The 25,140-nt window shown below is 39.0% G+C and overlaps 1 protein-coding gene across 11 annotated transcripts in view; it reads left to right on the plus strand.

Annotated features, from left to right (window-relative positions):
• Positions 1–25,140, plus strand: part of KIF1B (kinesin family member 1B) — a 97,035-nt gene that overhangs the window by 50,601 nt on the left and 21,294 nt on the right. For 7 of the 11 annotated variants that reach the window (XM_075437420.1, XM_075437421.1, XM_075437423.1 and 4 more), the window contains 12 exons: positions 10,112–10,208; positions 10,979–11,127; positions 11,728–11,906; positions 12,905–13,042; positions 13,806–14,054; positions 19,472–19,590; positions 21,447–21,532; positions 21,673–21,802; positions 22,160–22,319; positions 22,887–22,977; positions 23,568–23,686; positions 24,683–24,738. In XM_075437420.1, the coding sequence (XP_075293535.1) occupies positions 10,112–10,208; positions 10,979–11,127; positions 11,728–11,906; positions 12,905–13,042; positions 13,806–14,054; positions 19,472–19,590; positions 21,447–21,532; positions 21,673–21,802; positions 22,160–22,319; positions 22,887–22,977; positions 23,568–23,686; positions 24,683–24,738 (1,573 nt within the window). Of the gene's footprint in view, positions 1–1,715; positions 6,833–10,111; positions 10,209–10,978; positions 11,128–11,727; positions 11,907–12,904; positions 13,043–13,805; positions 14,055–19,471; positions 19,591–21,446; positions 21,533–21,672; positions 21,803–22,159; positions 22,320–22,886; positions 22,978–23,567; positions 23,687–24,682; positions 24,739–25,140 lie in introns of those variants that run through there. The other 4 variants (XM_075437427.1, XM_075437428.1, XM_075437429.1 and 1 more) reach the window with 2 other exon arrangements.

The following is a 25,140-nucleotide window of genomic DNA, read 5'->3' on the forward strand; positions in this document are numbered from 1 at the left end:
CTTCCTCCAGGGCATCTTTTGTTTCCACTGCAATATGCAGTTTGTGAGATGCTGTTTGCTTAGGCCACAAATTTTGTTGTCTGTGAACTCACAGAGTTTATGTTCTGTTTCTAAACCTGTATTGTGGCCTAAGCTAGGAGAAGTTGATTCTCTAGTGCTATTCTTAAATATTTAAAAATACATAAGGTCCCAAGAAGCTCAAATAATGTCAATCGTAGGCTATGGAGCTTGATGACCATACGGCAGAACAGTATTTCTTTTACTCTTTTTTGTCATACCCAAAATAAATTATATTGTATTTCCCATTCTTCATGGTCTTCCACCTGAAGTCTGAAGTCTAGGAAGCCATGGTTCTGAGTCAAAGACCTGGGTTTCCTTTGCATTTAGAATACTTGCTGTTATTGTTCCTGATTTCTCATGTATTATAATTCTTCTGTAAAAAATAGGGATGTTAGACAGAGGTTCATTAGAGATTGACTGCTGTGTTTTATTGAAGATGTTTGGATCGCAACAATGCATAGGACTTCTTGTTTTTTAAAGAGATGTCTTAGATTAATAATCCTTTAAAGAAAAGTAGTCTGACTTTAATTCCTGGTTGCAGTAAGCAATAATGGATACTCTTAACTTCTGGTGGCAGTATACCTGAACAGACGTTCCTAGCATATGGAAACCTGAAGCACTGCTCATTAAAAATCGTTTAGCAAATGGTGGAAAACTTCTAATGAAGAAGCAGAATGTGCATAAATCTTAGCAAGTGTGTGGAAGCTCCAGGCTCTAGGGTTTGAGAAGAGGACAAACCAAGGATATCAAATAGAGAATTCGTATTAAAACTATTTAAAAAAAAAAAAATTATTACTGCTACATTCTTCTGAAATTCGTTCTTCGGACAGACAAGACTGTTAATGTTTTTTTTCTTTAAACTAAGCAACAAGGTGACAAACAGGGCGGAAAAAAAGCCCCAAACCACAACTCACCTCTGAAACTGATTCTGGATATCCTTTTAGCTTGTAGCAAGTCTGGGAGTATGAACCACTGTCTTCACCTGTCGTAGTGGCACTTACAGTCCTTTTAACATTGAACCTTTCGGCTGCTTCTGTTTCATTTTTTCTTATCGTCTAACACTTCTCTGGCTGCTATTGTAGTGAAGTGGATTCTAAACTTGAGCATCCCTGCAACCACGTGCAACGTTACTAACCAGTGTTAACCTGACTTACTCTGGCTGCCTATGACATCTTCTATGATGGCTATTGTGTTCACCTACTACCTGGGGAGGATTTGCTGAAAGAAGCAACAGCAGTCACCAAGGCAAATGTGTGTGGCGGGGATTTGCATGTCTTTGTAGCATGTGTGAAGTGCTGTTTACACTTAGTTTTTAATTTTTTAAATCAGGAACTCGGTTTTAGTTGATCTGTTTAAAATTTTGGAAGGGATCGGGAGGGGAGAGTTTAGGTTATCTGCTATTTTGAGATGACAAGACTTTTAAATATAATGTTAATCTTATTTTAGTGAAGAGCTCCAATTTTGACAGCCCATGACTCTTGAAGACACATTTTAATGCCCTAACACTCAGTCTTCAGGGACTTCCTTATCACTTGTTCTATTTTGATTTTGATTTAGTTTTCTTTGCCTGCTACTTCTTGTTTAGCTTTTCCATTTTCTTACAATTTTAATTTTGGTTATTTTGGGGCCACTTCTTGATTTTTGTTTTTCCAAAGGATGCAGACTCTGATAGTGGGGATGATTCGGACAAGAGATCGTGTGAGGAGAGTTGGAGACTGATCACTTCCCTGAGAGAGAAGCTGCCCCCCAGCAAGCTCCAAACCATTGTAAAAAAGTGTGGCCTCCCCAGCAGTGGGAAGAAACGAGAGCCTATTAAAATGTACCAGATACCCCAACGTCGACGCCTTAGCAAAGACTCCAAGTGGGTTACCATCTCAGACTTAAAGATTCAGGCTGTGAAAGAGATATGCTATGAGGTTGCACTCAATGATTTCAGGCACACTAGGCAGGAGATTGAGGCTCTGGCCATTGTTAAAATGAAAGAGCTTTGTGCCATGTATGGGAAAAAAGATCCTAACGAGCGTGAATCATGGCGAGCTGTTGCCCGTGATGTCTGGGATACAGTAGGAGTTGGAGATGAGAAAATTGAAGATGTTATGGCCAATGGTAAAGGAGTAACTGATGTGGATGACCTTAAGGTGCATATAGACAAATTGGAAGATATTTTGCAAGAAGTGAAGAAGCAGAACAACATGAAGGATGAAGAGATAAAAGTTCTTAGAAATAAGATGCTAAAAATGGAGAAGGTTTTACCTCTGATAGGGTCTCCAGAGAAAGCCCAGACAACCATGGCTAATGCTAAGTCTCCAAACTCTGCCAGTGTGGTGGATGTGGATAAGAAGCCCACAGATGACTTAAAAAGAAGCGAGAATGATGATCTTGCTAAAGAGGAGCGTGTTTCTCAGCTAATGGCAGGTGATCCAGCTTTCAGACGTGGGCGATTACGTTGGATGAGGCAAGAACAGATTCGATTTAAAAATCTGCAGCAGCAGGAAATAGCAAAACAGCTTCGTCGACAAAATATGCCACACCGATTTATTCCGCCTGAAAATCGCAAGCCTCGGTTTCCTTTCAAAAGCAATCCCAAACATAGGAACTCATGGAGTCCAGGCACCCATATAATTATCACAGAGGATGAAGTTATTGAGGTTAGAATTCCAAAAGAAGATGATAAGAACAAAGATGAAAACAAAGAAAAAGAAAGTAGAGCTGCCTCTAAAGACCCTCAGCAGCTGTGGAATCTTTATGGCCCCCAGAGGAATCAAGATAATATCCAAATTAACAGGCAGCAGTTGAACACACAGTCGCAGCCTAGCAGTCAGCAGCAGCAGCCATCACCTCAGTTGCGCTGGAGAAGCAATTCCCTCAATAATGGCTCTCAAAAAAGCTTGCGGCGTCAAACATCGGGCTCCTCTGAATCATTGCACTTGTGCAGCGGGCAGCAGAATCCGGACCTGCAGACTTTCCAGCAAAAACGCCACATCCACCAGCACCGACAGCCGTACTGCAGTCACAGCAATGGAGGCAGTGCAGAGAGCAATACAGCTAACTTCCACCCAAAACAGACTGACCGGCTTAACCACTATAACCAGTTTGTGACGCCCCCACGGATGAGGCGCCAGTTCTCAGCTCCTAACCTCAAAACGGGCAGAGAAACTACAGTATGATTAGTTGGCCAAGAGTAGTCTGGGGGAGGAGGGAAGCAAGGGCAATTCTGGCTTCTCATTGAGAAATGTCAGGACTGCCTTTGCCTATGTCTGGGGTTTTCTTTGGCCAGGTAGAGCTTGGGTAATTCGACATACAATTACAAGGTACTGGCCCTTCAGCCCGTTCAGTTTGCATGTGACTTTTGTTGCAGTTTTAACCACAGTGATTGGAAGAACATTCAGAAAAATTGTAAGAAGTTTTTTCATAGACTAGAAGACTTGAAGAGAGGGATGTGGAGGGGAGAACTTCCCTGCTAGCTCATTTACCAGGTGTTTTTTTGTGTGTCTTGGAGTATTTTTTCTAATGCTGAAAATATTGTCTGGAACTCACAAAGTGCTACCTTCCTCCTGTGTTTTATGTAGACAATCAACAGAGGAATTTAGTTTCTAGCATTGAATGTTTCTTGTGACCTTTTTCTTAGCGATAAGGAAACTGACCATCTGTTTTAAATTGATCTGGCTCTTCAGAACAATATTTTTCACTCTTAACTCAAATTCTTAATAGTAATAATCTATAAACCAAAAGTTGTCGGCTGACAAGATAAGTGGCTTTTTTTGTAGAGAAATTAAGAAGAGCTATTGGGTCAAAACAGTCCTACTCTCTGAGTAGGAGATGTCTTTTCTCCTTCTGCTTAAGTTCATAATTATTGGTATGACATTGCTGTGACAGTTAAATCTGCCTGAATAGAATTTTATGTCAGCATAAGTATATATATTGCTGAAGCAATACTTTGGAAATAAGCTTTTTCTAATTACCATTGTATATCTAAATACATAATAGTTTTTAATTATTATACAGAGATTGTGGAAAGGAACTAGGATTTTTTGATTCTCTGGTGCAGGGAGAAGCCTCAAAAAGTTAATTCTTTTTATTTTATGTTTTCAACTTTCTTGGGCATGAGTCTGGGAGATGTTCTTGAAGTAGTTATGAAGATTTATAGATCACTACTTTGAATTGGCTGAGTTCTTCTCAAAGATAGGAGGACTGAACTGTTTCAACTTCATGTGGATACCTCATGTTAGTGCCTTTGGTCTTGGATTAAACCCCTGTTTCAAGACTTATTTAGTAAAGGAGAAGGTCACTTATAGGAGAAAATAAGATTAGTTTTCCTTCTTCCCACACTCAAAATGCAAGTTAAATTTGTTAATATCTGTTTTGATCTGAAGAGGTCTGTACTTGCAGATGATTTGCCATGAAACAAATTCTTGCAATCCCTACTTCAGACTGTTTCAAACAAATTACAGAAAAACTATTGATTAAGGAATAGTCTTTATGAGCTTGGGGTTTTATCTCAATTGGAAAGTCCCAATTTTCATTACACACTTTCTTCTCTCTGAGTTTCTTAAAGTGCAGACAAAATTGCACTTACTTCTGAAAATCTGTTGGAAGTATAAGCCCATCTAAAGCTTTGAGGACTTATTTTGCGTTTAACTTGAATATGGTTTTAAAACCAAAATTGGCTACTATATGACGTTTGGTAAGATAGGTCCACTTTGCAGTGTATCTGTACAGTTAAATAATTTGTGCTGTTTTGCACAAATATCCTTAATTTACTTGAGGTTGCTTATTTTTTGTTAAAATATAAGCCCTACTGGTAATCGCTACTTCTGCGTGTTTCAGCATAGCTGTAGATGAGTAGGAAGTAACTCAAGCTTACTTTCCATCTTTTGTTTCCCATCCTATTTCCCCACCTGCAGCTGTGCATGGTGTAGGTGCTGATTGCAACACACGTGAAGTGGCAGCCGTGCACTATTTATGTATCGATTAATCAAGTATCGACTCAAAAGTCTCTGCACATGTGTTACTGACAGGATACTGGCCCTCGATGTAGGAGATACAAAGTCAGTCTGACTGTCCTAAAAGAATCAGCTGGTCCCATCACTTGGAACTTTTTTTTTTACAGCAGGTTTAATTTTGTGTTTAAATATGGCTTTGTAACTTGCATTTGTCTCATGCCTTGGCCTACTGGAATGAAAGAAATAAGCATCATGTCCAAAAATGTCTTCATTCTCAGAGAAAAGAAGCCTTGTAGATGAGCAATACCTTCTTTGAGCTTGAGTCAGAAATGCAAAATGAGTTCTGGGCTGCAAATCATATTTTGCTGTTGCCTTTATTTTAGAATCCTGTTTTAGTAGCGCATTGCACTTTGTTTTCATGCAACTTGAGTAATGAGTTCTTTCATATCCTCAAAAAGGCTTGGACTCTTAAAAATGCATGGTCAGGAAAATCCTCTCAATTCTGTAGGGATATGTAGCCAGACAGAGACAGATTGCATGGGAGAGAAGACGAAACCAATCTGATGTTGTGTCCCATCTTTTCGAGGATTGTTGAGGATTCACGGCCTACGTGAAACCACCACGTTACTGAACATCGAGTAATTTGGAAGTCCGTACAACTACATGTACTGACATGAGATAAAAAAACTCCGGCTACTTGCTATTTTAATGCTAGACACTAAAAGTTTTTGCCAACTTATTTCAGCTTAACAATCTGAGAATTAATATCTGTGAATGCCTGGGTGTGGTGATTATGATGAATAGGTTACCGTCAGGCTATCTTACCCCAGTGTTTTAGTGCAGCAAAACAACCCTGCTTATTCTGTTGTTGTTTTATGATTTGACAGAAAAAGGATAGTCAATGTCAAAATGAAGCCCAGTCTGTTCAGAGGAAGCAGCTTTTTTCCTGGCTTTTGGGAGGATGTTGCAGAAATGAAACTTGGAGAGAGAAAAAAAAAAATCCGATAAAAATAATTGCCCACTTTAAGAATTGAATATTAGTTGTAGTGCAGTGCCTCATCTGATAAGGGAAGCAATGTGAGAACTTGTGGATCTCCTTGCACTATCAGAAATACGCACACCTCTTGCTCCAAATTCTGTATTAATGGAGCTAATGAACAGTAATCCAGCTGCTTCTACAGAAGACTGTAAAAAGGCTTTCAGGTTAATGGACATGTGGCATCCGTGATGGGAGTGCTGTTTTAGGAAGCTTAATTGCCATTGCTAAGTGCTGATGTGCTGTGTGCTTTGACAGCTGGCTTGTATTCACCTGTGCCTTAGTGATGATTTCTTAAATATCCTTTATCCGTGTCACTAGGGACATGTGGATTTGGGAGGTGGGTTGGGGGGAAATGCATGCCACTAATGCTCCTCTGATTGACTTCAACATCCTTTCTCAAGCAGTCTGAATTTAGGAATCTGTCAAATTAGAGGATGCTGTTTTTTTCAGTACATTCAACGTAGTTTCAATATCTCCCTCACTGTTTGTCCTTTATCTTTTATATGTTGAAATTTGCTCTTTATCTTTTATATGTTGAAATTTGACTCGGATACTTCCCATTGAACTACTTCAGGAGCTGCCACATGAAAAATCTATGCTGTGTACCCATTTGTACTGTAAAGAAAATAGTGAGCTGCCTTTGAATTAAATGGGATTTTCAGATCTGTCCATTGTTTAAGAAAAAACAAGTTTTGGATTGTCTTAAGAGCAAGCATCTGCCTTGTGAAAAGCAGAACTGATTTGTATTGTAACAAGTGCTCTTTCAATAAACTATGAAATACTCTTGTAAGTGTCAGACTCATCTTAGTGAAATGGAAATGAATCTTGATTGCAGGCTTGTCCTGATTTTAATTTTTGTCTTGGGGCTGGGGTTGTTCTAGCAGAGTTACAAAGGCTCCTTTAATTGTTTCTCAGTCTGATTCCTGTAAGTCCCTGATCTTTCCGCTGTTACGTGTAAAGCGGCCTACGCAGATTTGTGTCTACTGTCACATAGCTTATTTAAAAAAAAAAGCAGCTTTTTATAGCGCAAGGGGCTACAAGGCTTACTCCTGTTCAGTGCTGTCCCATTGTACCATCTTGTGCACTGTTTATTTAAATTCTGGAAGAAAACAGAGCTGGCTGTTCTCTGTTTGTTCACTGAAGAAAAAAGAAACGGACTTTTTTGTATACCTCAAATACGGGAGGGGATCACATACCTTACAGTACCTTCGCAGACGTCCCATAGATCCAAAGAATCTAAGTTGTTATGGTACAGTGTTCTGTTTAAAAAGCTGGTCCAGTCTGGTCTTAAAGCTTGGCCTAGTTAGAGTGTATGGTGGTTTTTTCTGTTTTCAGAAAATATGTGATTGTTGTGGCTTTAGATATTTCCACACCCCTGGGTAAAATAAACTTTGCATTCCCGTTCTCCACATTCATGGAGCTCATGATATCCACGAGTTTGAAGCTGTACAACAATATGCATTGGGTTCTAGGGAGTCTAGGGCATGGACCTTCAGGGCAGCTTCTAGATGCAGTTTTTTTATTTTGTAGCAGTTGAAACAACTTTACATCGGTACTAACAATTATGTGTGTGTTATCACTAATCAGATGTGGAAAAGTTTCTCTGGAGAGCTGACCAAATGCCCAGTAGAGCAAACCAGCCCCTTTCACAGTGCAGTCAGTGCACACTCTGTATGAACCAACCTGAAATTCATCCTTCATCTATTGCTCCGTGCCAATTATTTTTAAATACTACCATGGTATCAAGTGCCAGGAGGCAATCTTAGTCCTGTTTTTCTGCTGAGGGAAATGGTATATATTTTCATTATGGGAAATTCCCCTTTTCATTATGGGAAACTAAACTTAATTTTTTTTATTTAGTTTTAAAAGTAACGTTTGTTCGTGTGGAGTCGATAAAAAGTGTCTCCTTATATTAAACATTTATTTATCTAGGTGTTTAAATGTAGAGAAGATATATTTACTTGGCTCACAAGTCTGAAAATACAGAAGACAAGAAACAGGTCTCTGTTTTTGAATTGTTGATGTGCCTGGGTTTTTCATGCTGGAGGTAGAAATTTCACAGAGGAGCACTCCTGATTTTTGACCATTTGCTCTGCAGCTTTTCAGTTTCTCCAAAAGAATCTGATCAAAGATTCTACTTAAGCAGTAGTTGAAGAGTTTTTCATTTCTACAGTCTAGCTGCTCAAAATGATATCCTCAGATTATCTTCTTCAGACCCCAGGAAAATAAATTATTTTGCCCTTCCCTGCAAGTAAGAGAAGCTTGTTTCTGTCACTTCGCCACTGACCTGTTTTATCCTGGTTTCAGATGTAATAGCATGATCTACACGGATGGGGGAGAAAAAGATCAGACAGAGTGCCTTTATGTTAATGAATGTTTAAGAGCACACTGGATATATCAGAACTATAGATAAGTCTGAAACGTCCTCACTGCATCTAGAATAGCTTTTTGGTGAATCATTAAGAATTTCAGAAGGAATATCAAAAGAAAGGATACATGTTTGTTTTGCCTGTAGTTCTTTTGCTGCTGGGCTAAGGTTTGCTTATGCTGTAAGCGTGTAGCCATCTTAGAGCGCATGGAGCAAACAAAGAAGAGGGAGCATTTTAGATAAATAAAATTTCAAGAGGAAATTAGAAAAAGAAGATGCAGCCCCCATGCAAAGGCCATATATCTTTAATAGTTCAGTTTTCTCTCTCTAAAGGTCATGGGTATCGAATTCATGGTATTGAAAATTCTGCATTTTCAGGTGGTTACTCTATGAGCACAGGTACTGTTTTTTAACGCTACCTCCGGGAAATCTTACTTGCAAACTTAGAGGAATGTACTTCAGGTTTATCTCCTTTCCAAATACCATGTAAAGGTCTTTCTGACTGAACTTGTGTTAAATTTGACGCAATCGCATTGTGGCAGTGTTAAGTATGATACTTGCTGTACAAAAACAAAGTAATGTAGCTGTTTAGGTGGGATGCTTAAATAGGGTGGGAGGAAAGTGTAAAGCTTTCCTTCTACGGCTGTGAGATGTAAGAATGCATCGCTGCAAACAGCACACTGGAGAAGACTTTTAGGACTTGGAACTGTGGAAAAGAGAAGGTTGGAATACAAGAGAAGTGGCTTCAAGAACTCCCGTTAAGAACTCTGTAACACTCGTAGTGAATTGTTGTTGCAACTCTTGTATAAAAATCTTGAGAAGCCAGTTTAATCTGTGTAATATATACACCAAAGGATTCTCTTCAAAAAATAAAATAGAGTAGCAAGGTAGGCTCCGAGACCAGTATCATGGGGACTATGTCTGTTTTAAGTGTCTTGAATTTGTATTTGTTTCACCAGCAAATAATAAAAGGGTCATTAGGTCTTAGTCGCATTTATTTCAAGGCATGATTATGTTGCACAGGAAGAAAATGCTCTTGCACCAGAAGTTGGTTGGAGTGCTCCTTGTGGGAAAAGCTCTGCACAGACTTCTCTGTCCACTTGCCAGGGTGGTGGTGTTTTTTTCATCTTCTGGTATATTAAATACACATGTGAGAGTAATACTTGCATCCCAAGAGAAAAATCTAATTGAAAACAAAATGTCTTTTTCCTAAAATCTGAAATTAATTTTTTTGTATCAAAAGGCAAATCAGTGGTGCTGTTAATCCTTCTGTTTGAGAAAATGAAGGTGAATAATTCTCCTCTTTTAAATTTATTTCTGTACTTTTCTCTATTTCTGCCTCTTTCCTACCTCCCTGAAAGCAGCAAGCAGGTTCTTAAAAAATCACCTTTTCCCAATCTTTAGCAAAAAAAAAAGAAAAATCCTAAATATTTCCCTTTTACAGATACTATGAGCATGTATATCTGATGGTTTTAAAAAAACAGCACTACTATTTTAATTGTATTGGCCTCTGTCTTCTCTCTTTTCAAGGACAGATTATACTAAAACAGTAGATGTTGGTATGTGACCTCTGAGCGTTAATGGAAATGTCTTCTATGTTTTTATTCTGTGTCTGTCATTCCCTCTGAGGTGTTAGTCTCTCTTAACTGTTCTCTTTGCTTTTGTCTGTCCTCCTACATGGTATCTCCTCTCTCCCCACAGGATTATGAGAGTAAGCTGCAGGCGTTACAGAAACAGGTAGAGACACGATCCTTGGCAGCTGAAACAACAGAGGAGGAGGAGGAAGAAGAAGAAGAAGGTGAATTTGAAACTAAAAGTGATTTGGACATAGCCAAGCCTAAAGGAGTAGCTGCTATAATATCTCTTGCAATAGATAGGAAATGTGCTTTGGAAAGCGCAAAACACTTCATAATTTCTTGATCTGTAATCTTCACAGTATTAAGATGTAAAATACCTATTCATAGAGTACATTCCACATAAACGGTAGATATGCATCCCCAAATTCAAATCATGCCCAAACTAGATTACCTTAACTACAAGCTTTGATTTGGTGGTCTTGAACTTGAAGGAATCTATCTCTTCTTGGCACTAACAGAGTTCAAATGTCCTAAACCAAATTAATACTGTCACCTTGTTTTGATTTTGAAGTTTAGTTTTTGTCCTTGATAGGAATTCTTACAACTCACGCTGTGACGTGTGTATAGCTCCGTTTCTGTATAGTAGATAGAGTTTATTATTCCCATAATACTTGCTTTCATTACGCTGTTTCAGCATCTGGCTTCAATAATTGTTAACACATCTAAACTAATAGGAGTAGAACTTACTTTCTTTTCTGTGTTCCAAATCTCCTTACCTGATCATTGTACCTCCAGTGCTAGTGGTGACGAAGTTTGAATCCAGTTTTTCCTCATTGAATAATAAAATGCTGGATTTTATTTTCTGTTCTTCTCTTCCAGAAAAGGTGTTGAGAACCTGATGACACAGTTAGCAGTAGTATTAGGTGCTATATGTGATGGTTTCAAGAAGAAGCCATGGTGTTTTATTTCTTTGTTTCTTTGCTCATCCTAGTGCCCTGGACGCGACACGAGTATGAACTCGCACAGTGGGCTTTCAGGAAGTGGAAATTTCACCAGTTTACTTCACTGAGGGACCAGCTCTGGGGAAATGCAGTATATCTGAAAGAAGCCAATGCAATCAGTGTAGAGTTAAAGAAAAAGGTAGGGACGAGCAGAATAGCTTTTTGGATCTTCTGACTCATCGGTTTGGACTGTATAGTCCTGCTTCAAATGCTCAGAGTTACTTGTGGTCTTTGAAGTTATATGTCTCTTGCTGATTAGTTTGGGCTTTAAAAGGGTTCGGAAAATTATGAGTCTCCGATTCAGACTTCTGGCTGAATGAACATCCCATGCAAATCTGGTTCATATATTTTCCTCTTTGTCATTTCCCTTATACTGTTCTGTCAATATCATAAACACATGTGCATGTACATCTCCCCAGGGCCCCGTCTTTTCCTTTTGGCTTTTAACTTCATGTGGTTATTCATCTTTCCAAGAGAAGTGAGTGCTTCACTAAGAGAAGCATGTGCTAGGTCTATGGCTTTCCAGATCTGCTAGCTGTGGCGATAAAGGCAAAATATATGCGTACAGCTGGAAAATGTTTTATGCCATTTTGAGACAAAAAAAAGTGACATAAAAAACCTTGAATCTGTTCACGGAAATGGAATTCAAAGTGGCTTGCCTTAGGTTAGGTCTCTGTTCGCTTTGTGATGCTGATATCAGACTTCTCGGAACTAAAGTAATTTTGATTTTTCCACTCAGGTGCAGTTTCAGTTTGTCCTGCTGACGGACACTCTCTACTCACCACTGCCGCCAGAGCTTCTGCCCACTGAGTTGGAGAAGACCCGGGACAATAGGCCTTTCCCCCGTACAGTGGTAGCTGTGGAAGTCCAGGATCTGAAGAACGGAGCCACGCATTACTGGTCCTTAGAAAAACTCAAGTATGTAAATGTTACTGGAGGACAAACTTCCTTATATCCAAGGAGATTTACTGAAAAATTTCACCCTTTGCTGTTCATTCTCTGTTGTACTTATTTCTTCTCTGTGTATTCCCAAATGCCAACTTTCCAGACAGTGTGGTGTATTTTAAGTATCAGCCTTCTAGATTTTTTAAGCAAGACCATTTGTTCTCCAGCATTTTACCTTGCCTCCACACTTAATTTTTGTAATTTGAGGTTAGATTTTATTTTTTAAATCTAAGGCTCCTCACAGCTTGTATCTGTGCATTAATTTTTTTCATGTTCCTTTCACTGCAAAAGCTTCCTTGCACCTGCTTTTACATAGCCTAGTAGTATAGAGTATAATTTATAATAAAAAACGTACATATTATGGAAGTTATACAAATTCTGACTGTAACTTGAATTATTTTCATCATGTTCTTGGAAACAGGCAAAAGACATTTTTTTTCTCAATTCTCTAAATACTGACTGAAGAACTTTTTTTTCACTAATAATTTCTGGATGAAGGCTCTTGCAGTGTGCAACACTTGTTTCTTTCAATGAAATAAATAAATAAAAGTCTGTAATGGAATCTGTTTACTTTTGAATCAAAATGCCAACATTTCTGGAGTGGAATGCAAAAAACAGCCTAAGTTACTCAGCAACATTGTCTGATGCAAAAAAGAAAGAGGAAAAATATGCCAGAATTAGATGTGAAAGAAGAGTATTTAGAAGTTTGAATGAAATACGAGATTTACGTAAGCTTCTGCAGTGACCTTGCCTTGTGCTTAGTGGGCTTAGCCTACAAAATTTTTCTTAGAATCCCTAACGTGTCAGAGAATTGGTACTGTACCAGCCTTAGTGGTATAGACTCCTCTGTTCTTTATTATCCCTTTCCTATGTGTAGTTTGGTAAAGGTGAAGTCAGTGTACCCCACTTTGTGTTCCCTGCTTGGTTGATTCACTCTGTTAATTTTTTTAATCCTGCTTCCTTCTGTGCAGGCAGAGGTTGGACCTGATGCGCGAGATGTATGACAGAGCTGGGGAGATGGCATCTAATACACAGGATGAGAGTGAAAGCACAATGACAGGCAGTGACCCCTTTTATGATCGCTTTCATTGGTTCAAGCTGGTTGGAAGGTATGTGATGATAATCTCAACTGCTGGTACACTGGTAACTCTTGTCAGTTCTGGATGAACTTTGACTTTTAACATGGTTATAAACTGTACGGCCACTAGTGTTAGTTGTGCGTGTTTTCTTTCTGAGATTTCTGATAGACTTAAAATATAGTGAAGAGTGGAAAATGCTATTTAGAATGTTGCCATTTCTGGTGTAACCTTCTACAATTTGATTTGACTGAACTCTTAGGAAATTACAAGTTTATTTTTTAAAAAGGTAGCTAGCTAAGTTCTGTCTAAAGTGACTGGAGTAGAGCTGTGAGAATATGAGGAACATTGGAAAGTGAGGGGAAAAGTGGTCCAGGGCCTTACTTACATATGTGGTTCAAATAGTATGGTCATATGCGTTGGAAATACCTAATATCTGATGGGATTCTCTAATATTTCCTGATGTCGGCTGCACCTTTACAGTATTTTTATTTACAAAAATGCTGCATATTGGAAATATGAATTGTAGCTCTGTTAAATGGGTGTGCTCTCAATATCTATATGTTTGACCCTGTCTATATTCATTTTCCATTTGCTTTCTGCTCAGTTCAAGGATGCTCTTTCTCCTGAATTTGTTAGCAATCTCTTCCCTTACGTTTCATTGCAGTCCAGATGGTTTGAAGCCTTTGCTTGTTGTTCAGGTGATCTCTGTGCTGATGGCAGCAGATGGCTGTGAAATGAAGCATTCTTCTTTCCCCTCACTCTGTTAATTGGTATTCCGTTAACTGATATCTAGCTCCCCCATATTCCATGGCTGCGTGAATGAGCGTCTTGCTGATCGCACGCCCTCCCCCACTTTCTCTACGGCTGACTCCGACATCACTGAACTGGCTGATGAGCAGCAGGATGAGATGGAGGACTTTGATGATGAGGCCTTTGTGGATGATACTGGCTCCGACGCTGGAACTGAGGAGGGATCAGACCTCTTCAATGATGGGCGCGACCCGTTTTACGACCGATCCCCTTGGTTCATTTTAGTGGGAAGGTTGGTGAGGTTACTGTGAGAATGGCCAAAAGGGACCAGCTCTTGCTGTAGGCTGCAATGGCTTTGCCTTGTGCTGCATAGAATATCTGTCAAGTCAGCCAAAATATCTATATACATAAATTGGAATTGCCAGAGAGAAAGAGCGTAGTTTAACATTAAGTTTAAAATTCCCATGTCAGAGGCCATGAAGACCTAAATAATAACTGAGAAAATAACCCTTAGATGTGACAATGTGAGTAAATATATTTCTGTTTCTAGATGACTGTCGCAACATAGAATGAATGCAGTTTTGCTTGTGTACAGTTTTTAACGTTTTTCATAAGAATGCACTATTTAGCCATTGCAGGATCACTAAAATACTATTGTAGTATGTAATTTTCTCCCATAGAAGAGAATCTCAGAGTATGGTGGAAAGTCTTTAAGTCCAGTAAATCCATTTTTTGAAAACTCATCTAGCATCCTCTGTGTCTGAAAAGAAAAGATGGCACGAGGAGAAGGATGAATGGCCCTTTCTGGATGAGGAAAAGAGTATTCTTTGAGATTATTTGGCTTCTCAGATTCTACATGACTCTTGGTAGCAAGTATTATATAGTGAAAGGTCATAATCATTAAAATTCACTGGCTTGTGGTGTTTTGCAGTGCTTTCCCCATGTGCTATGCTTGAATTTCTGAAACAAGTTTATGCAATGTATTTTAAAGTATTATCCATTTTGCCAATCTAGATATGATTAAGGCATTATCAGACCTCGATCTGTGGTGTAGACCCAAAGGACAGCAAGTTGCATTTAAAATATGTAGTGCTTTGCACTGTTTCTTCGCAGATAGTCTTGCTCAAACATGTAACTCACGATAAGAAACAGATTTTATTTAGTGACTTTGCTCCCCTCTCTTCTGCTCCCGGTCCCCCAGTTACGTTTTTTCGCTTGTTTGATCACTCTGTAAGCCAATCTACTTGTTAAAACAGTAAGGGAGGTGGTTACCATGGGCATGTACAGAAGAGGGGGTAACACTCCATGGCTGGTGGAGGGGAGGAACAAAGAAGAAGAGACCAGAGCTTGTCTTTATCCTTTTCTGTGACTGTAAGCAGGGAAGACTTCATGCTCAGGAAGGTGGGATCTTTTTGCAGTTTCCTCAAATGCAGGAAACTTGATTGCATTATTTATAAAAATGGGGGACTGAGTTTGCCGGTCTTTCATCAATCTTTTAGACCAGTTTAGCTGTATTGTCTAACCTCATGCTTTGTCTTTAGTGGACCTATTTACAAACTGCGATTAAATCTTGGAACTTTCTTCATCTAGTCTTTGAAACAATAAGTACAGTTACTAAAGGTGCAAGAAATTGCATTAATCCTCTTTCGTCTCTGAATTTATGCTCCTATGTGCAATGTCTGATAATGTGCTTTATAAAATTTAATTCTTTCAGGTTAATCTGATCCACAAGAGTCCGTTCAGGAAAGCCATCTTAACTGCCTTGGAAGTGGTAGTCAGCTAGTTAAAGGATACGTGTGCTGTTTGCAATAGCTAGGACGGCTTTTTTGTAACAGTGCTGGCATACTCAGCATATTCTCCTGTTGTGCATGTTCTTTCAGAGCGGGACCTTTAGTGCTTGGGAAAAAGTTGAGCTATTCATCTTTATTTCACAAGCTCTTCAGGAAGCACAACACAAGCTGAGCAAATACAGTGTATAATGAAAACAGTCGTGCTTCCTGGCAATTACACATCTTACTTCCCGTCTCCATGTATTAAAAAGAATACTGAGCTCTGTCTCTATGGACAGACATGTGAAGCTGTGGCAGTTTGGGGTACCAGCCTGAACCATGTACCCTGCACGTATTAAGGGACTCTACTAGGGTTATAGATTGTATTGAGGAACGAAACTTAGTTTGTATTATCTCTGAGTAGACAGCTGAAGGACTGTTTCCCAGTCATTGATTTCTATTCTGTTCTATTTCTGTTCCTCTTCTGTTCTTCTATTGTGCTGATTCTGTCAGCAGAAAACTGTTGGACTGTTTAGCACCGAAACTATTTTGATTCCTCAGTGTCTTCCAGCATAAGAAGTCTCCTTTTGAATAGTGTAACTAGCAAGTATCAGAGGGTACGTCCATCTATGTAGATAATGTCTTGAGCACAAGGTAGCTTTCAATTTATAACAAAACCAGAATTCCTTAACACTTTTAACTGTGTAGTGTTTTGTGTGTGGTGGAATGTGTAGGACAAAAATAAAATAATTTTTAATATCATTGCGGGGGTGTGTCATCAGCAATAATGAGTCCAGGTCATGAAAGAGAGGAGGATGAGAAATTGATCTTGTGGTTATCCAACTCCTGGGGCATCACAGTACTTCCACACACCCCCCCCCTCTGCCCCGCTGTGACTATCTCTTAGTTGTACTATAACTATTAAGGAAAAGGAAAAAAAGAGCTGGTCCCTTTAGCCATCTCTTCTGGCATGCTGGGCTGTCTTTAAGGTGGATTCAGTTTAATGGTGACATCTCAAGCGTTTGCTATATTTTTAAGGGAGGTGGGAGAGGACTATGGGATATTTTATTTAAATCTTGAATTGATGTGTTTGTTTAAAAAATACCCATCATCATTCTGAGTTCTGTTGGTTTTGTTCTGTTGTGTTTTTTTTTTTAATATGTGTTTGTCAAATTTCATTTCTAGTTTTGTTGTGAGTATGCCATGTTACCTCACCAATCTTTCTGCTAATACAGCTCCCCCTCTTTCAGTCTGCTGGGCTAAGGTGCAGGAGGACACTTGGATATGGGATGTTGGGGGAGTGGGAGTTCTCCCAGGTGTGGGAAGAGGAGGAGAAGGATAACCTTAAGATTTCATTCGCTCCTAATTTGGTGCTGTCTTCTGATGAAGCAGATGGAATGGCACTGGAAGGCAGTATTGCTGCATAAACCAGCTCTTTTCTCTGTACAGCAAATCTGCTATTGCTCTCCATTCTACAGATGAGATCCAGCATTTCCGTCACCGAACAAGAAGCTTAAAACTTTTGGCATTATGTGCTTTTCTTTCTCTTAAGTTATAATGATTCCAGGGAGCTAGGTGACTGGATGGAAGGAAGTTGAGGAAGATGAGGAGTATTTTTTTTCTTCGGGATTGTCATTTTACTGAGGTGACAGAATTGTAGTTGCTAATAAAGCTGAATGCTTTGACTGTCATATGTTGGACAGCAGCTTTGGAACTTCAGCCATGCAAATAAAAATATATTTTTCATGCAGTTAATGCTCTCCCTTTCCACTAGTTTGTCTTTGAAGTAGGAGGGCTTTTGTAATGACTGCTTCTGTTCATTAGTGAAACTGTCTCTTGCTGTATGCATATCAATACAAGGCTTTTTAGATTCCTTTCTGTTGGGGAAAAATGTCCGTTCTCCCTTGCTTGAAATGTTCAAATTGTATGTGTTTTTTTGTGTTAAGCATATAACTACATACCTTCCTGAACTCCATCCTTGGTCCAGTCCAAGCAGATGATACAGTTTGTTAGTGGGGGGGGGGCTGTTTTCTTGTATGGTGGGATGCTGCTTTCTCAAATGAGCACCGCTTGAAATTTCAAAGCTAAAAATACAAATTTTTTCTTAGACGACAGCAAAAAGGAGATAAAGTTCCCATTTTGTTATTTTAGATTTAGTCTCCTCTCCCTTCCCCTGCTTTATCAGTGCTTACCTCACTTTGGAGCAGACTGAAAAAGTATTAGATCCTAATCTTAGTCAAGTGTTACGTTGCAGTTGATTTTTTTGCTGTTGTTGTATAGTTTTCTTCATTTTTTGTTTTGCTATATTTGCAGCCTTATTAATCATTCTCTTTATTGCATTTTGTCACCACCTTGTTTTTTAGTAGCATTATTTTTGTCTCTTTGGTTCACAACTGACACCTGTTTGACTACCTTTTTACTTCAAGATCATTCATTCGTTCAGGGAAGGGGCACATGAACCCAGGGAGAAACCCTTACCTTGTCTAACTTGGGACCTTAGCTGTGTGTCGCAAGGAAGTGAGTTCGGATCAGTCTGGCTGGGCTCACGGAACAAATTCTACAGCTGATGTCTCCAGACAAAGGCAGTGAACACTTCTGTTTCTCTCTCAGTCCTCGTTTGTCATGCAGGACTTTCCCTGTGAATATTAAACAATAACAATTATAAATTTGAGGAATTCATTATAGTTAATAATACAGACTAATAAAAAGACTGCCAGAAGGAAATCTGGTTAAACAAATGGCTAGTGTTTAGTATAGTTTAATATGCATAAATTCATTAAAAATTGCGTACATAATTGGTTAGTCACTTTAGATTTAATGACTGGTAAAACTATTGTTTAAACTTCTCTGCATCTCAGTACTCTTCTGAACTCTGAAACAGCTCACTTGATAAAGCCTTCTACTTTTTCCCTTTGTTGAGAGCCATTCTTCACCTGACTCATTGGGCTTCTCAGCATTGAAAGTTCTGCCCAGGCTAATCACACTGAAGTGTGGTGTTTTAAGAACTTTTGCAATTCATTGCGAAAATGTAAAACAATAATGTTAGTCTAACTTTTAGTTAAAAATCTGCACAATAAAACTTGTTAACTTACTGTTCCAAAATAGACCCTACTTGTATATAACTTTAAAAGTTAGTGTATGGCACTATCATGCAGTAGTGGGCCTAAATGCTGCTTTTCCTATTGTAAACTGTGATTTAGAAATGATTGCTCTAGAGTACTGTTGTGGTGGTTTGCTGTTTTGGTTTGTTTTCTTTTTTGAAAGAAATAGATATAATACTCCTGGAGATATTTGGCTGTGAAGACTGTCAGTCTTCCGCTATCCGTACACTTAGTGAATCTTCCAAGAAACCCAATAGATGACTTATGGTTTTTGGGGATTTCTGGTTACTCTGTATACAGTGTTATCAAATGAACATAGAAGAGAGAAAATATTCAGTCAGTTTGTTTAGAAGAGTGTTTTTATATGCTCAATAAAATAATTGAGGCTGTGTGAACGCAGTAGATCAATTCCCTTTTAATTTATCACTTCAGACTACACTCATGGGGTGGAAAACTCAATTCTTTGTTATCAGTAGTTCCTTAGTTGACTTCTATCACCTTGCTAACAGCTCCATTTACAACTGTGGTGCATCTAAAATTACCTTCTATAAAGCCATCATCTTAAATTGTCTCCTTCATATGTTTTGTAACTCACTAATATAAGCCCTGTGTCTCCAGTATACTCTGATTTAGAGCATTTTGTGGCTTCACTTAGCTGTGACACGCTGGCGAGCCCCGTGTGGACAATATGGTTACATGACCACAGTGCAGGTCTAACAGATGGAGTAAAGTAAACTGCCTGAAGATTTGAATGCGGCGTTAGCCAGCCGAGTACTGCAGTCGGGTTTTGCAGATGATCGCCTAATGCTGTTTGTGTTTTCTTTCCTTCTTATTACCAGAGCATTTGTATACCTGAGCAATCTACTGTACCCGGTGCCTCTTATTCACAGAGTAGCTGTTGTTAGTGAGAAAGGGGAAGTACGAGGATTTCTGCGAGTAGCAGTGCAAGCTATAGCAGGTGAGATACTCTGAGCACTTGACATTGCCTGTTTTTTAAAGCTGCAGCTATTCATAGCATACCAAAGAGTTGCAAACAGATTAAACCATTCTCTCTTATACCCAAACCTGAATAATTTTAGTGTTGCAAAGAACACTTGTTCTTTATTATTAACTTGCTTTTGAAATTTTTTCATTGGTGTGAATCATATGGACGAAGCGTGAATAAATCTTGAAATCATGCTACTGATCAGAAGCTTTTAAAATCATGGTGTTGACCACTGAAGTTTATACCTGGCAACTAATACAACACTGCTTTTAAAACAGTGAAAGGGCTAACTAGTGTCAGTAAATCTAAGCACTAAAAATAAAGCAAATATGTTCTTTCTGGCACCCAGTATAAACAATGGGCAATGGTATGTGCAGGTTTGATAGTTGTGGTGACTTGCAGAGAAGTTAAATGTACCAAGTGTTTGGTCTTCTCAAACTATCCTTTTAAGTAATGTCCGGAAACGTGCTCCTCCACTGGCTGAATAGCATGTGAAGTAGTTCCTGAAGTGATGCTTTTTAGCGTAATATAGATAGAAATCATCAGCAGTCTTCTGTTTCATTGCCTCACTAAAATGTGTTGAGACTTGAAAGCTGCTTTAACATACTGTTTGATCACTAAGAATTATCAGCTTTTCAGAAGAGAAGGGTAGATATATGGGGATTGTAACTGCTTCATCCAGTTTTGAATTGCCATTGTCTGTGTGCCAGAGATTAACCGCAGTCTGCTAGTCAGCTGCGAATATTTTAGGTGAGCTAGTTGGGTTTCACTGTTGGTAATTAGCCATGTCCTGTCCATGCTGGTGAGAGCACAGATACTTCTAATAATTTCTCTTCTCTAGCAGTGGCTAAATGCCAGCATTTCTTTATTATTCTTTATAATTTCAATTATTATTTCTTTATTTCATTTACCCTACCCTATTGGGTAGGGTAGCCCTGGAAGTTTCAATCTCCATGGGAACGTATAATGAAATCTCAGACTCTGAAGATGTATAAGAATCACTCTGGCAGGGACTAAAACAGCAAGTGAAATAAATTCTAATTTAATGTGCACAGAAATCTCATTTCTAGTTTGGTTTGGTCTGGTCTCCTTAGCTTTGACCAAGTACTTCCAAATAAATATTCTATTTATCCATGCAAATAAATAGAATATAACATGTCCAATAGAAATTGAATGGGGGACATCTCTTGAAAAGGGACTATTTGATCCCTAAGTGAAGGTTCGGAACACATTCTGGATCTTGGGATTTCTCCTGCAAGCATGCATTTACTGTGGAAAAAATATCTGGCACTTAACCAGGCCTCATTGTTGTTACTCTCCACAAAGAGGAGGAGGTTAAATGGACAGATTGTACGGACAGAACCGCCTTTCACACTTACAGCACATACTTGTGAAGCTTTGCCAGTGTTACTGCTTAGTTTATAGCTACAGAAGTTTAGATGGCAATTTAAGTCGATGTAAGTATGCATTACCATGTGGGTCATTGTATTATGGTATGTTGATCTACCTCAGGTATAACAACCAGAATTAAATAAATAATCAAAATGAGTACTAAAGTTGTTTTGCATTCAAAATTCTCATAAGTTAAGCTGTGAACATACTTGTCTTGTAGTTTTCCCACATTTGAGTTCATGATGGATGGATTTCTGCTGTGATTTTTTCCAGCACCCATTCTAATCTGTTATTGGATGACTGGAACCAGGGGTCTTCTGCTTTACAGACTGGTTTCCATTGTAATCAGAACTTCCATTTAGATAACTCTGAGGGTTTTTCCCCCCTCCTCCCCATAATTATTTTCTTTCTTTTGTTTTCTTTTTTCTGTTTTTTAGCTGATGAAGAAGCCCCAGATTATGGGTCTGGTATTCGACAGTCTGGCACAGCTAAAATTTCATTTGACAATGAATATTTTGATAAGGTGAGAAGTTTTTAAAATCGAGTTAGGTTTCTATGAGTGCAGTAGTTTGTGCTTCTAAATAAGTATTGTGGGGGAAGAAGGGAATGGCAAAACCAGAAACTGCAGGAGTCTGTTACATGCCATTTCATTTAATTTTTCAGAGTGATTTTTCTTCAGTTGCAATGACGCGGTCTGGACTGTCCTTGGAAGAATTAAGAATTGTGGAAGGGCAAGGACAGAATTCAGAGGTAACCACTCCTCCGGAGGAGATCAACAGAATGAATGAGCTAGGTAAGCAAGAAATATGTAGTAGTTCTGGGCAGCTTAAGGGAAATCTGTGACCCTTTCAGTCAGTGATAGAAAGGGGTTCTGAGCGCCCTTCAAGGATATGATAGGTAAGGAGAGGTGTAACTGGTGGGTTGCATATGATAGATGCTGGAGTTATGCATTTGAAGAACTGTGCAGAAAAACTGTTCCCAGGTGTTTGGAGCTTTTGATTATCAGCAAATAATTTGGGCTCAAAAGACAAATAAAGAGTGTGATGGGACTAAACTGTTGCCTGAAGGAATATTTTAAGAAAAGAAAGGAGGAAAAAAAGAAAGAAAAAGAAAAAAGTGATTTCATGTGGGATGCTTGTTTCTCCCTAAGACCTGAAGTCAGCCACTTTGGATGGAAAGATGACTATGGAAGGATTCACTGAGGAAATTGGTGATCGCTTGAAACTGGGTAGCGTGTTTACCTTCCGTGTGACAGTGCTACAGGCCAGCGGCATCCTTCCTGAATATGCAGATATTTTCTGCCAGTTCAAGTAAGAATTTGTCCTTATTTACATTAGGCAATTAATGGTTTGATAGAGAGTGCAAATAATAGTAGGCAATGGAGGGTCTGACGGAGAGCTTTTCAAATCAGTGGCAGCATGGTATAGCAGAGAAAAACACCTTGTCAGTTACTGGCATTCCTGTTCTGAGCAGTACCTGCTTTCTGTTAGCAGTTCTGCAGAAAGGAATTAAGAATCAGAGAGGAGTCTTAAGTTACAGATATCTTAAGTTTTTGCTTGATAATGGCTTTTGATGTGAAAAATTCAATATTAGATTGTACATTTGCTCAATTGTAATGAAAGCTGTATAACCCTTGAGTAAATCAGTAGCTCTCAAGTGAAAGTGTTCTTTGGCTTAGTTTCTTAAGAAAGAGAATGAAGAATGGGAGTAATAAAGACACAGATCAAGTATGGGAATTGTGTTCCTAGCTTTATGCCATCACTCCACTCCCTGTAAAGTTCTAGTAGAATAAATTTACGTGTTTCCTTTCCCTGTTGGGTTCACAGACAGCAGTCTTCACTGAACTGTTTTGTAGTGTTTTATTTTTCTTTTTAAAGCTTTTTACATCGGCATGATGAAGCTTTCTCAACAGAACCTCTCAAAAATAATGGTCGAGGGACTCCCCTTGGGTTTTACCATGTTCAGAATGTAAGTAAAACTTTACATGAATAGTAAGTGTCTGTTCTAGCACTGGGAGTAGTGTGTATCCTTCTTCTTAAACTCGTAAGAGGTGTATGGGGAAGAAGGGCAAGGGGAATTATTAAGAACAGACAGTAGGAGGAGTGATCAGGTGAATGATGTAATCCCCAATGGAGAACAAAATACAGAATGGTTCTGTGTGGCAGATGTAACTCTGCTGTTTCACCTCTACTTCCTGCCTTTGAATTCTCTGTTTCCTTTCCAGGAGGTTCAATGAAAGCAGTCTAGAATTCAGGAAATAAAATATATTTGAATAGCACTGGTCATGATCCCAGATGAACTGAATATATCTCTTTTTATGGACTGTGTAATCTTTTGGTTCCATGTAGCCTCCTCTTCTCCTACTTAAAATGCCTGATATTGAAGCTTCCATTTTCTTCTTTAGTGAAGAGTAGAATTAATGCCTAAACTTAAAAGAAATGCAATTACTTTTACTGCGAGTGGCGCTAAACCATATCAAAAATACAGACTCCTAAAAGTCACTCTTCCAAGACTTCCTTTTCGTGTGTCTCATTTTCTTTCCTTACTTTGCCTGATAGATTGCTGTGGAAGTGACAGAATCCTTTGTGGAGTACATCAAAACAAAGCCTATTGTGTTTGAAGTCTTTGGACATTATCAGCAGCATCCTCTCCATCTGCAAGGACAGGATCTCAACAGGTATTGTTCACTGTTGAGGCATGAAGGCTGTTTGTGATCATGGTCAGGTTAGCTCTGCGGTTCGGGCAGTGCTTTTTCATACTCCTGAAATTACACAGCCACACCCTCCTGAGTAGGATTCCTGACTGAGTCAAGGGTGCTGGCAGAGGCCTGTTTACCCAGTGTAGTATGTTTTGTTAGTGAGTGATGGAATCGTTCTACCATCTCAGACATGGAAAGCTGTTTTGCCAATACAGCTGCACCCACCCTACAAACACTGTGGTGGTGGTAGAATATTGTACTCAGAACTTCTGTGGTGATCTCGGTGAGTTCTGGGTAAAGCTTAACAGTTCTCCAAGGTGCAGTGTTCCCTCAGGGCAAGTGGCTTGATGCGTAAAGGTAGGATGACAAAAGAAGAGAGATGAGATTAGGGGGAAAACAAAAGGCTCTCAATCTTTCAACATACTAGTGTCAAAGTTGAGCGTTTGATTTTTTGGAATCTATAGAGGACCCCTAGTCATAGTCATCTTCATAGCTTAAGGGATGAGGCTGTTGTCCGAGTTGCTTGGCCCAGTCAGCCCTCCTGCTGAAGGCAGCAGCTGCAAAGAGGAAGCATGTGCTAGTTTGAAGAGGAAATGCCAGCTGAGGCTTGTTCCTTTTCCTTAAGTGATTTTGGGAAATGCCTGTTACCTACTTAAATTTTCAGTGCAGAATGGGAGTAGAGCAGTTGGAAATTGTAAATTTTTTTTTTTTTTTTTTTTTTACTGACAGATAGGATTAATTAAGTTAGAATAGAAGAAGGACATAGGTTAGTCTAACAAGCGTGCTGAGTCCACTTGTTCTCCTGACAGGTGATATTTACCCATCTTCATGGGATTCTGAGGGTATTTTTAGAGACAAAAATGGGTGGAAGGACTGTACTGGGTGTGTGTGTATACATAAATGCATATGTGTGTGTTTGTATGTATTTCTTATGTTTAGCTGCCTCTATATTGATAACTCTTCATTTCTCTATAGCCCTCCACAGCCTTCCCGAAGATTCTTTCCTCCTCCTATGCCACTCTCAAAGCCAGGTGAGAACGGTTCTCTGATTCTGTACATCACACATCAGCTACTGAAAATAAAGGTTGTAGTGTCTTCTGAAGTTATTCAGGACACCAAGAAATGTAATGGGGTGAATGTTGCAAAGAGCATTGGATCTATTTTTGCTGGCTATCTTCCTTTTTGTGTGTTCTCTTCAACCTCCTCTTGCCGGAAGTGCTTCTTTGTTCGTTAAAGGGTAGAATTTAATTCCTGAGGTGCTGACCATATTCTGTGAGATCTAGCTGTGGCTCTTTATGTGCTTTACTGAGCACTTGACTGGAAATCTGCTTATTCATTAGCTGCTTCATCTTTTTGATCTCTAACATTCTTGTTTAGTGAGTCAGTTTTGTTGAAATGATCCTTGGTTTTCTTTGCTTAATCATAATAATGCA

This window comes from Opisthocomus hoazin, chromosome 16 (genome assembly GCF_030867145.1).
Source record: "Opisthocomus hoazin isolate bOpiHoa1 chromosome 16, bOpiHoa1.hap1, whole genome shotgun sequence".
Taxonomy (NCBI): Eukaryota; Metazoa; Chordata; class Aves; order Opisthocomiformes; family Opisthocomidae; genus Opisthocomus; species Opisthocomus hoazin.